The sequence below is a fragment of the Pelmatolapia mariae genome, linkage group LG12 (genome assembly GCF_036321145.2).
Source record: "Pelmatolapia mariae isolate MD_Pm_ZW linkage group LG12, Pm_UMD_F_2, whole genome shotgun sequence".
In the NCBI taxonomy this organism is placed as follows: Eukaryota; Metazoa; Chordata; class Actinopteri; order Cichliformes; family Cichlidae; genus Pelmatolapia; species Pelmatolapia mariae.
In genome coordinates, this window is record NC_086237.1 from 29,573,072 (window position 1) to 29,586,321 (window position 13,250).

A 13,250-nucleotide genomic window follows, 5' to 3' on the forward strand; every position below is an offset into this window, starting at 1 on the left:
CAGACACTAAAGGGGGGGGGGGGGGGGGGGGGGGGGGGGGTAAAACACTAAAAGGCAAATGAGCATATGCTTTCCTCAAGATGTTTTGAAACTTAGTGGATAATGGAAGAAAGAACGTCATCCGTGCTGAAAACAAACTGTTTTGTAGTTTACAGCTGGAGATATGAAGAAAAATGGTGTTTTAAAAATTGTTGTGAAACATAAGAACACCTGCACTGCTGCTAATACAAGCAGTCTTTGAGATTTCATCACCATTATCCTTTATCTTTTTTTGACTGATTATCTTTCTTGTTGTAAAATTCAGATGCTACAGATTATGTGAATTGGACAATGTCATAAAACAGCCTGAATAATTTTAATATCAAAATTTGAGGTCAAAGTACACAGATTACACGTGTAAAAACTGATAAAAACGTTGTAATAAAATCCTTGCTTCTGATTGGTCACTGCTCGTTACAGCCTCCCTATATCGCGGAAGTGGAACTTGTCAGAGTTCGTCCTGCTGTCTCAGAAAGCCAGTGCTGCAGCTTTTGTAGCCTCTGTGACCCTCTCAAACCAGACAGTAAAATCTCAAAACAATGTCTCTGTCTTTCGAGGGAAGAGTCGTGCTTGTTACTGGGGCCGGAGGAGGTAAATATCGCCGTTAGCTGAGCTGTCGACTATGTTGACGCTAAAATAGCCTTTGTATTGTTAGCACCAAATGCTAATCTGGTAGTTGTGGAGTTAGTTTCTTAGTAAGCAGCCCAGTTATTAGGACGGAAATTGCATTAATCTTTTCTCTTCTTGCGCGTTTGTTAGCTGCACAGCTGCTCTAATCACGGCGTCTTGCTGACTGCTAACACTGGGCAATAACTGCAATATAGTAACCTAAGCAAAGTCAGTAAAGCAAGTCTTTGTTATTGTTATACAACATGAGCTATTTTAATTCGAGCAGAAACAGACGTCTGTCGGTCTTTTTATTTAATGGAAACGGAGAGCAAAGTACGAATGTTGCAATGGCTTGTAGCTCCAGGGAAAGTGTGTGAAAGGGCATGCAGCAACGACACAGTGCTGCAGGTGGTGATGGGTTTTTTTCATTCTTTGGAAGTAAGCTTATACCTTTTACTCATGTGTCTTTCTTTGCACAGGTCTTGGCAGAGAATATGCACTGGCTTTTGCTGAGAGAGGTGCCTCAGTGATAGGTAAATAAAAGATATTCATTTTTCACTTATCTTACCTTGTGTTTCTATCATAGTATTGTTAAGATGTCCTGGGACACGTGCAACAAAGCAGAATTTGGCTTATCCAGGTCAATGAAGCAAAGTCAAATCTTATTTATTTATATAGCACCTTTCAACATAAATATTACAAACAGCTACACAAGAAAAATTCCAAAACATTAAAACGAAAAAGTTACTTAAATTTTTTTTTTTTTTAAAAAACATTGAATTTTTGCTGCTCTTTCAAAGACATCACTGAGTCGACATATTCCAGGGTCAGAGGGAGAGCTGCTGTTGGAAAAGCGCTGTCTTCCTTTAGTTCTCAGCCTATTATCCTGCATAGCCAGCCGACCCTATTCAAAAGACCCCAGGGATCTCCTGGGGATGTACAGATGTAAAAGTTCACCGATGTGTGCTAGTGCTTGTCCATGCCGAGCTCCAAAAGTCAAAACCAGAATCTTAAAAATTGGACTCTGAAGTTAATGTGGAGCATGTGGAAGTTAATTAGCAATGCTGTGATATGTGAAATCTTGGAAGATTTAGTCAGGTTCCGAACAACCTGCAGACATTCCAGGGAGGTTTGGGTAAGAAAAGTGAACACTTAATTACAATAATCCAGACGTGATGAAATCAAGGCATGAATAACAATTTCCAATTCAGAGCGTGACACAATGGAACTCAGCATAAAAGCAACAGCGAAGCAGAGATGTAATATGAGCATCTAGAAAGAAAGCTGAGTCAAAAGTTACACCAGGTTCCCTGATAGATTTATCAAATGTGGTATAGGGACATGGAGTTTCCAGGTAGGCAGTGTACCAAGTTAAGCTGCCATGGTAACACAGCTGTAGACTTAACCTGTGCTGGTAAACACCTAACATGTAATTTAGTTAGTTTACATACTCCCTCCCTTTAGGGAGAGAATACTCTGTTTAGTTAATCTGTTTTTTAGCAGTCTAGCATCTTCAAGTTATCATATTCAAATTTTGTGTGATGGTAGACACCAATAACAGCTCGAGCTGATTCAACTTTGGTGAAAATTGATTTAAGGTCCCACCAAATGTGAAAATCAGTACAAACTTCATATTACCCACAATTTTTATGGGTTGTCCTCAGAGCGTTTACTATGAATCCAGCTAGTTTCATATGTCCCTTTAATAATTTGAACATAAGGGTTCAAATTAGGTTTGAACCTTCAAAGGTTCACACTTTATGTTCATATCACTTGCTGCTGACTACACTAAAGCACCAGCTGATTTTTACCTGAAATGAGCAAAAAATGTGCAGATTGCTGCATCTGCATGACATACTGGTGAAAATACTTGCTGGTTTAGTGGCGTTCCAGGCTGACATTGAGTTGATTTGGGATTCACTGATTCAGTGTTAAGAGACTGCCACTGACTTCCATATTACTAAGTGAAAAACTGTGGGGCACAACAGAACTCCTGTATCAGATGTCCTGAATTGAGGTGCTAGACAGAATTGGTGGAGGGAGAAGTTGTACTGAGATAAATTATATCGAAATTGTCAGTAAGAAGCTTGCATTGCAATGACTGTTGGTTATTTTATTCTTAAAATTACACAGTTGCAGGCATAAATATTTTCTAATTTCAGTATATTCCTCCTGCCATGACTGAATTTGATCTTAACTCTGTCAAGGAATCAGCTTGCCTATGCTGTTTTCTTAACCTAATCACTCATGGAGAATTGCAAAACTCACCCCATTATTGCTAATCTTTTTCTCCTTGTTGCAATAAAGTGAATGACCTTGGGGCAGACACTAAAGGAGGCGGAAAGAGTTCTGCAGCTGCTGATAAGGTGGTGGAAGAGATAAGAGCGAAGGGAGGCAAGGCAGTGGCGAACTATGGTGAGTTCTCTTCTCTTCTTCTCTTCTCTTCTGCTTGCTTCACGTATTTAGTTCATGTAATGGTTGAGTGAAAAATAGTATTGATTTCTATCAGTTGGACTTGCTCCGTGATGAAACTGTTCGAGTATTGAAGATGTGTCTCACCTTTAGGAGAAAAGTAGTTTTTGAAAACAAAACAATCACTCTGTTTTATTGGCAATTTTGAATGTTGACTTTTTGTCCTTTTTTTTTTTTTCTTTTTTCTTTTTTTTTTTTGCCACACATCACATCAATACTTAAACTTGAAAGAAGAGTGAGGCCATAAGCTTTATCACTATAAAAGTTTCTTATATGCATCCCAAATCTGCGCATTGCTTCTGTGTATATATAACTATGAGCCAACTATAAAGGAAGTTCAATATAGTCAGGCTTTCTTTGCATTAGCTGGCTTGATAAAATCCCAGTTGTAGATAACGGGTACTGCAACAGTGGTTATCAACTTTCTTTGTTAAGCCCGGATTCCTGCTTCAGCCTCTGTGAGTGCTAATATAAAAAGTGACTTTTCACATGTCATCAGAAGAAGAGTCTTCTTCTGCACAAATTGCTGCCTGCTCCGATCATTATCACATGATGATAATGATAAAATGGTGATAACATCTATAAATAAAATAAAAATAAAGCAGTGAAATGCAACATCTTGCAAATAAGACAGGAAATAAATTCTGCAGAAAAGCATTAATCTTTGGATTTAGTGCACAGAGTGGTAAAATAAACAGTTTAACTCAAGTTAAATATGTTAATGCTGCTGTGTATATCTAAGGTGTTGGCTGCACATGTCAGCTCTGAAACTTTACACTAGATACATTTAAATTTTAAATGTTACTGTCCCCCAGCCTAATAGAGGAGATGTGGAAATGGCTTTGTGATAGATCAAAGTGAAATAAATCTTATTGATTGAATCTTTGTATGTTTCGTGACTCTGCAACTCCAACAGTGTAAAAGAGACTTAGTAGGAGATTAGACCCCCATCATATGTTCATTTGTACACCAAATGAACCTATGCACATTCCAGTTGTATGCTTCTGCTTACAATAAAGCTTATCTTAAATCTTAAATCTGATAAATCTGATGGTTTACACTGATGTAACTTTACAGCTGAGCTTCATTCATGACATTAGTAAGGTAGACTGCTTAACAACTTGTACATATAAAATGTATTAACCCAGCAGAGCATCTGTATTAAATTTGGTGAAAAAATGCTGATTCCAGTCGATTTTAACCTAAAATTCCCAACTAGATTATATATTCATATATTCAACATAAGTTATCGCTGTGATTGTACCGGGGGGGGAAAATAGTCACTTTTGTGACATGAAAAACTCAGATTTTAAATTCAGTTAATCTCACTTTGAAGTACACCCTGAACTAAAGCTAACAAGAAGCAATCTTTTAAGACCAATTTCTCAAAAAGAAAAGAAAAAAAAAAGAATGTAAAACTGTGAAAAAATGACAGTTTTATGTCTATGCAGATTCTGTAGAAGATGGAGAGAAGCTGATCCAGACAGCATTGGATGCATTTGGAAGAATAGGTGTGTATAAACCTTCTATGGAAATCCTGCGGCCACTAATGCTGATACCTGTCACTACTGATTTACGAAATGATCATAAAATGATTGTCAACAATGTCGTTACAGTTATTCACTGACTTTAATATCTTACATTTTTTTTCCAGATGTTGTTGTAAACAATGCTGGGTAAGTCCTCTAACAGCAATAATCACACATTTTTTTTATTTCTTATTAAAAAAATGTTTACTCGTATCATCTGCTATTAGAATGGCCATTTGGTTGCAGTTTCCAGATTCATTTGAGCATGTAATATTGGCTTATTAAAAAAGGGGGAAAAAAGCTAAATGCAGAAAAAAAAATGCTAAAACCCTTTCTTTGCTTTTCCCTACCAAGAATACTTCGTGACCGATCATTTGCCAGGACGAGTGATTTGGATTGGGGTAATTACACTTTTATCTTTATATTTACTTTACTGATTACCTGTGTGTCTTCTTTTGTTTGCCTCACAATGATATATGTAGATCAATATGTTTTAAATTGTGTTTAAAACCTGCCATATGCTTCGAACCACACTGTTCTAATGCTAAATATCAGAGATGTGTATGTGTTATGCATTAATGTTTACTTGTGTTTTTCCTCTTACTCTGCATCACAGACCTCATTCAAAGAGTTCACTTGAGAGGCTCTTTCTTAGTGACTCGAGCTGCCTGGAACCACATGAAAAACCAAAAGTTTGGCAGGTAAGTAGCTCAGCTTGTAACAGCTATTGACGCAGGTAAAACTGTGTCATCCTCTTATTACGTGGGTAGGATATTTTTCTTTCCTTAGATCTGTCAAGTTACAGTATCCTCAACAGGCAACATTACTGGAGTGTTATCAAGATCTCGGTACCATGTGATGCATGTTCATACGTCAGCAACAGTACTAAAGATAGTCAAAGTTTTTTGTCGGCCTTAGATTAAGTGGTCTCTTGAGGATAATTGTCCTAGACATATTCAGATGCTGCTTTAGTCAATATTCTTTAATACAGATAGACCTCAAATGGTGCAAAACCAAATTCATATCTTGGGTTGTTTTTGGGTTTTTTTGATGATTTTTTTTTTTTTTTTTTACATGCTTTTATTAGCATCGTTTTTGTGATTTATGGTTTTGTTTTTGTTTTTTTCTCTATTATTTTACACCATAAAAACTGCTGGATCAAGACATGCAGTGTTAGAGTCTGTAAACCTTTTGGAATTACCAGGATTTGTCCGTGTCTAATACAGTTTAGTCTGATTTTTGTCTAATTCCCAAAACACCAGCTTGATGTTCCATAGCACCGTTGGAATATTGAAATAATCAACTTGTTCTCAACCTGTAGTCATTTTACAAAAGTTGTCTTTTGCCCGTAAGGCACCGTACACAGAGGGATATCAGGAATATTTTAGAGATCTGCAAACAGATCTGGGGGTTAGATGAGTGCCATTAGCATTAGTCCCATTTTTATTAGCTGTGGCTAACGTCCAGGTGGCACCTTAGTGTTTTGCTCTTGGTGCAGCTTTTTACTTTCCGCCACTCATTATTTGTAGAGGGACGATTGAACAGCTGTGTCGAACTTGACCACATTGGAATTGTGGTCAAGTTGCACATCTGTTCCATATGAAGCTTACTGCCCACTCCACTGAGACTATCCTACACTTCTTTTGCCTTTTCTAAAATAATTAATTTCTTTGGCTGCCTTGGAGCAAAGTGGACCACAACCGAGTGAATATGTCAGTTGTGTTTATGTTCTCCTTTGTTAGCATTTAAGACTTTCTTGAACTTGTACTGAGGATATGTACAGATTGGCTTTGGCGACAGTTATTTTAGATTACAATGTATTAATATATACATTGTTTATTTGGAACTGATGAAACAATTAAGTTTCCCTTTTTGTTTCATGTTCTTCTGTAAAAGCTGAAGATTTTACTTTATTATATGTTATATAAACCTGTGGTAGTTGTGTTGTTCTTCAGTATATTCATCATGTTCAAGTTCGGACAGTAAAATAAATAGTATTTGAAACAAAATTAACCTTAATCTTCACTTAGGAGCAAAAATGAACCTTTAATCTTGACAGAAATTGTGATTTGATTTATAACATACTAATATTTTTTCCATGTCGCTTAGCCATTCTAGTGGATGATTGTTACTAACTTGAAACAGTGATGAAGTTAGCAGATGAAATGTGTATTGATTTTTGCTTTAACGATGCCATGCGTTGCTTATGGAAGATAAATGATGACAGTGTAGGCTTAAACAGACATGCAGTGCATATTCCGGTGTTTGATTAATGGGAGTTTTACTAACAGGCCTCTGTTGCATGTGCAGCTAATAACATTAGCAGTGGATGCTTTCTGGAACGGAACTGTTATTGAGATTTTTATTAATTACAGATGGGCTTTTTGTGACATGCAAAACATACTCTGAACAAAAGCCTGTTTTATTTATGTTCAGAAAAAAGTCTGTGTTATAGTTTGCAGAGGAATGTTGCTCAAGTGTTATCGTAGATGTCCTTCTCAAGTGCACACAAGCCATTTTACACAAATAGCAGCTCATAAACACTAAAGTAACATTTGTACTGCACTGAGCTCAAGAGCATCTTATTACTGTGTAGAATAAAAAACCTTTGGAAATAATGATGCTGATATTGAATGAAGGTTGTCCGGTGGCTGTGGTTGGCTGCTTTTTGGTATAGTTTGGATCTACTTGCCCCAGTTAGAGCAGTGCTTCTCAAACCTTTTTCTGCTATGCCCCATTTCAGAAGACAAGTCCAGGCTCCACACCCCACATTTTATTTTTATTTTTTTAAATTATTCCTCTTCCAAAGAGTTCTGAGTGATTAGCTTTAGTTTTAAACCATCTATAACCCAATAACACAATGTCCCCGTCAGTGGGCCACGAGGAGGTCATTAAATGGTGCAAAAAAGGATGTACTGATATCTTACAAGAAGCTGTCCACCACCATCATCAGAACACCAAAGGAGGGACTGTCTCTAGAATGAACAATGTCAGTAGAGTTCCAAAAATGTATAGAAATAATGTCAAGCTTTATTAAGCCTGTTCTATAAGCACATCTTGGTCCACTGCCTTACACTTTGTGTTTTTGTTTTTCATTTAATTTGTCATCCCTCTGTATTTTGCAATGCTCATGGGAAATTTTAAAATCCAATCTTGGTGTGCAGTCACCTCAAACAAAAGTGTACGGTACATTTAAAGGTAAAACCACAGCAGAAAGAAATGAAATGATAAAGGTCATAGCCTGACTCCCCTGCTCACTCACTATATGAAAACATGAAAGAATACACTTACATAATGTGTTTATGTTCTGGATCAAGTCCCTGGTGCAACATTTTATCATGCGATGCTCTTTAAATATTACTGTGCTGAGACTCAGAAAACTGACTGAGACATTTGAGCACAGAAATTGATATTATTATACAGAGTATTGTATCTGATGACCGGCAAGGTGTTCCTCAGAAGTTTCCTGCACCTAATGTAGGGTTGTTTGATGGTCACCTTGTTAAAGCTAGTGTCTGTGTAAATATGCTAGGATTGCATGACTAGATGCTTACATATGCACGTTCCTGGGTGTAAGCAGGCATGAAAAATATCTAAGTCTTTGTAAGATTGTGTGTGGAGAGGCCGTCTGGGTCTCTTATGACTCCTTCGTGATGCCTGTCACTTTGCATTAACCCTAACGTTGCCTCCGGTTTTCTGTGGCCAGAATCATCATGACGGCTTCAGCCGCAGGGATCTATGGCAACTTTGGCCAGGCCAACTACAGCGCTGCCAAGCTGGGCTTGCTCGGGCTGGCTAACACTTTGGCAATCGAGGGTCGCAAGTACAACATCCACTGCAATACGATTGCTCCTGTTGCTGGGTCACGGCTCACAGAAACAGTCATGCCTCCAGGTAAGAGTAAAAAACATATTGTATGCAGCTGGTTTATATGATGTAGGTTCACACACTCTTACAGAGATACTGTTTTTTGTTTTTTTTTCTTTTATCTCATTGGACAGGCTGAAATGGACAAATGGGTTTTAACCAAAGCATTTTTTGAGAGCAGTTGCATAATGTAATACCATGTAATGTGGATTTACAAAATTTGAGGCAACAGCACTCCCGTTTGACATGCAAATTTTTCATCTAATATTCAAGAGCAGTGTTTTCTTGCTTTTCCAAGGGCCATGATGAAATCATGCACCCTGTGAGTGCTTTAAAAGTTTTAATGTGTCAGCCCTTTATTTAAGCAGGCGGCTATGTCCTCCTTGCATTACTGTATGTGTTGTCTTCCAGTATTAAGAGAAAAAGTAAGCTAATAAATCATTTGTAGTTTTTGTGTTGAACGTATTTTAGAAAGGGGGCATACAGCATTGAATGCCTACAATTAAGATTAAGCAACTAAGATATAGAATTGGCAATCTTGTGTATTAATATAACACAAAACAAAAAAACATCACCCTTAAGAATAACTGGGACTGGGAATGTTTTTCCAACCCCTGACTCAGTATTTGTAAAAGTCTGAACGTTACAGTTACACTGAGCATGCTCTGACTGCAGCTCTGGAATAAGAAGTATTAAGTGAATTAAGGGAAGGGTTTTGTTGCCCTGCCGTGCCAGCCTACGGTAGCATCTGTCGCACACTGCGTTGTGCCAACTGTCACAGGGGCCTCACCTTAGTAAATGACTTGGTTCCATATGCTTGCTTTCACTCACTGACACTTTTCTAAAAAAATTAATGACAAAACCCATCTTGCTAAGCAGCAGCGAGTTCAGTGAAGCAGAAGGGCTTCTTTTTACCACTAGGGTACAGATATTTTCAGCACACGCAAGGGATATTTAAAAAAAAAAAAAGAAAAAAAAAAGTTTAAGCTTGTGCCATATTTTCTTTTTTCAGTTAATTCCAGCATGTTTAAGAAATATTTCCCTAACAGATTGCTAGTACTAGGACTCATACTGACCTGGTCTCATGAATTCAAGCATTCTGTTTGTTTCTTCATGTGAAGCCAGTTCATGTTTTTGCCATCTGTCTTGCTGAAGATTATAAGTTAAGCAAAAAAAAAAAACAGACAGTATGTAGTATCACTTCTTACTGTGTAATCATGGGAATATGTACACATCTGATGATCAGGGGCATTATTGCAGACCATGTTGGTTAACCTTAAACAAACTGCATATTTTAGGGTATTAATAGCTAGATTAAATCATAGTTCAAGAGCAAAAGGAGAGGTGCTTTTACTTTTTGTTCTCTGCTATTTTTTGCTTGTACTCCATGTATAAATGAACCAAATGCAACATATTTTAAAAATCAAGACCTCCTTTGCCCTTTATTACAGATGTAAACCAGATGTTTTGTTTTATGTAGATCTTGTGGCATCTCTGAAACCTGAGTATGTTGCTCCTTTGGTCCTCTGGCTCTGTCATGAACAATGCCAGGAGAATGGAGGACTGTTTGAGGTACTGAAACTGTCACTACACTGTTTGTAGCTTTGTTTCATCTTAGAGAAAAATAATATACAATAGCATATTCTTTTTCTATAGAGAGGCAATATTTCTTAATCTCCATGTGCATTTGCTCTTCTGTTCATGTTTGACTCCCTTTAGGTTGGTGCAGGCTGGATTGGTAAATGTGAGTACTGTGTGTTTTGTCCAGAGGAAATGTCTGTATGCATTTGCCATATTCATTAGTCCCCCAGACTGCTGCTACAGTATGTGTGGGGTTTATACTGTGCCATGACCCCTGTATTTGTGTGTGGGTTTCTGTGTGTGTAGTGCGCTGGGAGCGTACTCAGGGCTATATAGTGAGACAGAAGAACCAATCCATGAAACCCGAGGCCATCAGGGACCACTGGGAAAAAATATGTGACTTTACAGATGCCACCAAACCTGCTAGTATACAAGGTCAGTGATTTACCAGGCCAAATACACACTTATACATTTTTCTGTAGGTTGTGTAAGTGTGTGTATATCGTCACACTTGAGGACAATATACACACACATGACTTCAAGTCCGTCCTCGTGGGTTTTAACTGTATTTTTTACTATATTAAAATATGTTTAATACAATTTAATCATAAAAGCAGATTGTTCACAATAACTAATACATGGCTCACAGAAACAGTCATGCCTCCAGGTAGGAGTAAAAAACATATATTGCATGCAGCTGATCTATATGATGTGGGTCCACACACTCTTACAGATACTATTTTTTTTTTTTCTTTTATCTTATTGGACACACTTGAGGAAAATATACACACACATGACATGATAAAATATGGGCTCAGAGAGAAAAGAATGAATAAAAACACTCTGAATAGGCAGGCTTTTCCCCCTTTCACTCCTAGTGGAGTGGAGTAAAACTTAGTAATTCAGCCTAAACAGGCAAAGATGAGCTAAATGGAATTAAAATGAATGCTGTTGAGGTGCTTGTCATTTGGATTTCAGATGTGATTTAATTCTGTTGTGCTGAACTTGTTGTCTGTGTCCAGACTGGATATTAAAATTACCATCATTACCTGAGGCCTCAGTCAGATAGTTTTATTGATCTGCAACCACTGCACTGGCGAGTAATCTGTACTCCCCAACTGGCTGTGAGTTTGCTGGCAGTTGCTAGCATGACACTGGTTGCAAAGAGGCTGCACTGAAACCTCCTTGTGATTGCTTTGGGTGCTAACAGGGAACCATTAGTTTGCATGGAAGATGCCAACTTGTCTTGCAAACTAATTACTAAGCAGTAATGAAACTGTGACAAATGCAGTGCAATTCAGAAACATAAAAATGTTTACCAGTCTGGATGGGCAAGACAAGATACTCATGGCTGTGAATGGGTAAATGAGGCGTGTAGTACAGGTCGGACTCGAACCTGGGCTACTGTTCTTTAACCATATGCTTGTCTGCTCCCCGCTGAGCTCAAGTGCCTCCCAGAAAGTTTTTAAGTTAAAAAAATATTACACTCTGAAGTGATCAGGTTGTCTAAACATGGTCTCACAGCACTGCAAGCCACTGTGGCATCTGCTTTCTCTGAGCAGATAGTCGTCACAGATGTGCTCTAGTGTAACGTTTCACCAAGACTGCAGGCACGGCTTTTGACAGTTTCGCATGTGAATTATTTCATGTTACTGAAGCTCAGTGGTCTTATCCTTCAAAGTAATTGACAACCATCAGATTTGTCCATTATTGTTAAAAGAAAACAAAAAATTCAGTCAGTAATGGAAGATTCAATCGAGAGATTTAAGCTTTTATGAAAATGTAAAACATAGTCTTTAAGAATTGATTTCTTGCCTTTAGTCTTGAATGGTCATTTATTCACTGTGAGCTGAATCATTTCTCTTCAAAGCAGTAACCACGCAACACAGACCAGAGATGAGACTATTTTCACAGCGGCTTTCCTTATTAGTGCCCGGATCACACTTTCACACTTGTTTGACTCACTCTTTGTTGAGTCAGAATTATTCAGATTTCAGATCATTACATGGCTACATAATTTGCCCTTTGGTCTTGGAGTAGTAGTGGGCTAACTTTGTGCTACTCTAAAGAAATTCATGTCTTTCATGTTTTAGTAACATGGCCTTAGTAAATGTCTAGATATACACAACCTTTGAGTCATTTTCCACAATACTGGTTTATACCCAAATAAATCTGCAGTCTTGTTGCAACATGTTATGTGTTATTGGTTGATTGTTTTAAGAGAGGGAAATAAAAAAGCTGTGTTTTGAGACCTGTCTTTTAATTAAAGTTGTGATTAGCCTCTTTTGAGTGGAACCACTTTTGAAGAGCTCAATGAAAGGAAAAATAAAAGCACCTGGCTTGTTAGCCCTCATGTAGTCATGCTGTCAGGTTGAGCACTTATGAGGGTGATAACCTTCTGAATTGACATTTTCAGGTCATCTGTATTTACAGTGAGTTAGGTAACAATCAAAGACTGAGGACCAGATGGTGGTGGAGATGATGTGAATGAGGTGGAGAAAAGAAGCCAAGTTCAGTATGATGTTGAGTGTGAACGAGTGCAGTATTGTTCAGAAAAGAGCTCCAGCAAACAAGAGGCTGGCGATTGTTGATTATTATTTCTCTCCACCTCCTCCACCTTATCCTTCCTTTCATATCCACATTCAAAGAGAGGGTGGCGGTGTTAACATTAACAGAATGGGGGTGGCAGTCCCACAGGGCACTAGCTGGTCTCATTAGCATGGCTTTGTAGTACCACCTCATTTGTATCTTATTTGTTGCTACCTCTGTTTGGTAAGTGCCTGCCGCTGAGTGACGGTAATAGGATCTCTGGTTTTCTCAGTCTTACCCTGGTCCCGGTCCGTGCACGTTTCAGCTATTTTCCTTTGTTCGTGCAACAACAGGTTGAATCCGCATATATATTTAAAGAGTTGTGTCGCCTGTGTTGTTACATTTACACTTTTTGGGTGTTCTTAAAACAACCTGAGAACCCACAGTGAGGACTCGTGCAAACAACTGTTTGAATAGAGAAATGTTTATTCTGCAGGTACATGAGGGCTCTCATGTATTTCCATTTTAAAGCTGCTTCTGGATCAGTATGTTTTAGACTGAAATTCATTTAATCAGCATTTGTATAGTTTCACTGAAACATGAACCCCAGGGTTGTTGTTCTAT

General features: G+C 38.0%; 1 protein-coding gene across 1 annotated transcript in view; it reads left to right on the forward strand.

Moving 5' to 3' along the window:
* The first annotated feature begins 492 nt into the window (after positions 1–492).
* The window catches only part of hsd17b4 (hydroxysteroid (17-beta) dehydrogenase 4), a 35,017-nt gene continuing 22,259 nt past the window's right edge, over positions 493–13,250 (forward strand). Inside the window, exons 1-11 of the mRNA XM_063489213.1 lie at positions 493–630; positions 1,128–1,181; positions 2,956–3,063; positions 4,572–4,631; positions 4,775–4,796; positions 5,004–5,050; positions 5,266–5,350; positions 8,356–8,543; positions 9,997–10,088; positions 10,236–10,260; positions 10,404–10,532. Of these exons, the coding sequence (XP_063345283.1) occupies positions 579–630; positions 1,128–1,181; positions 2,956–3,063; positions 4,572–4,631; positions 4,775–4,796; positions 5,004–5,050; positions 5,266–5,350; positions 8,356–8,543; positions 9,997–10,088; positions 10,236–10,260; positions 10,404–10,532 (862 nt within the window). The 5' untranslated portion in view covers positions 493–578. The remainder of the gene's footprint in view (positions 631–1,127; positions 1,182–2,955; positions 3,064–4,571; positions 4,632–4,774; positions 4,797–5,003; positions 5,051–5,265; positions 5,351–8,355; positions 8,544–9,996; positions 10,089–10,235; positions 10,261–10,403; positions 10,533–13,250) is intronic.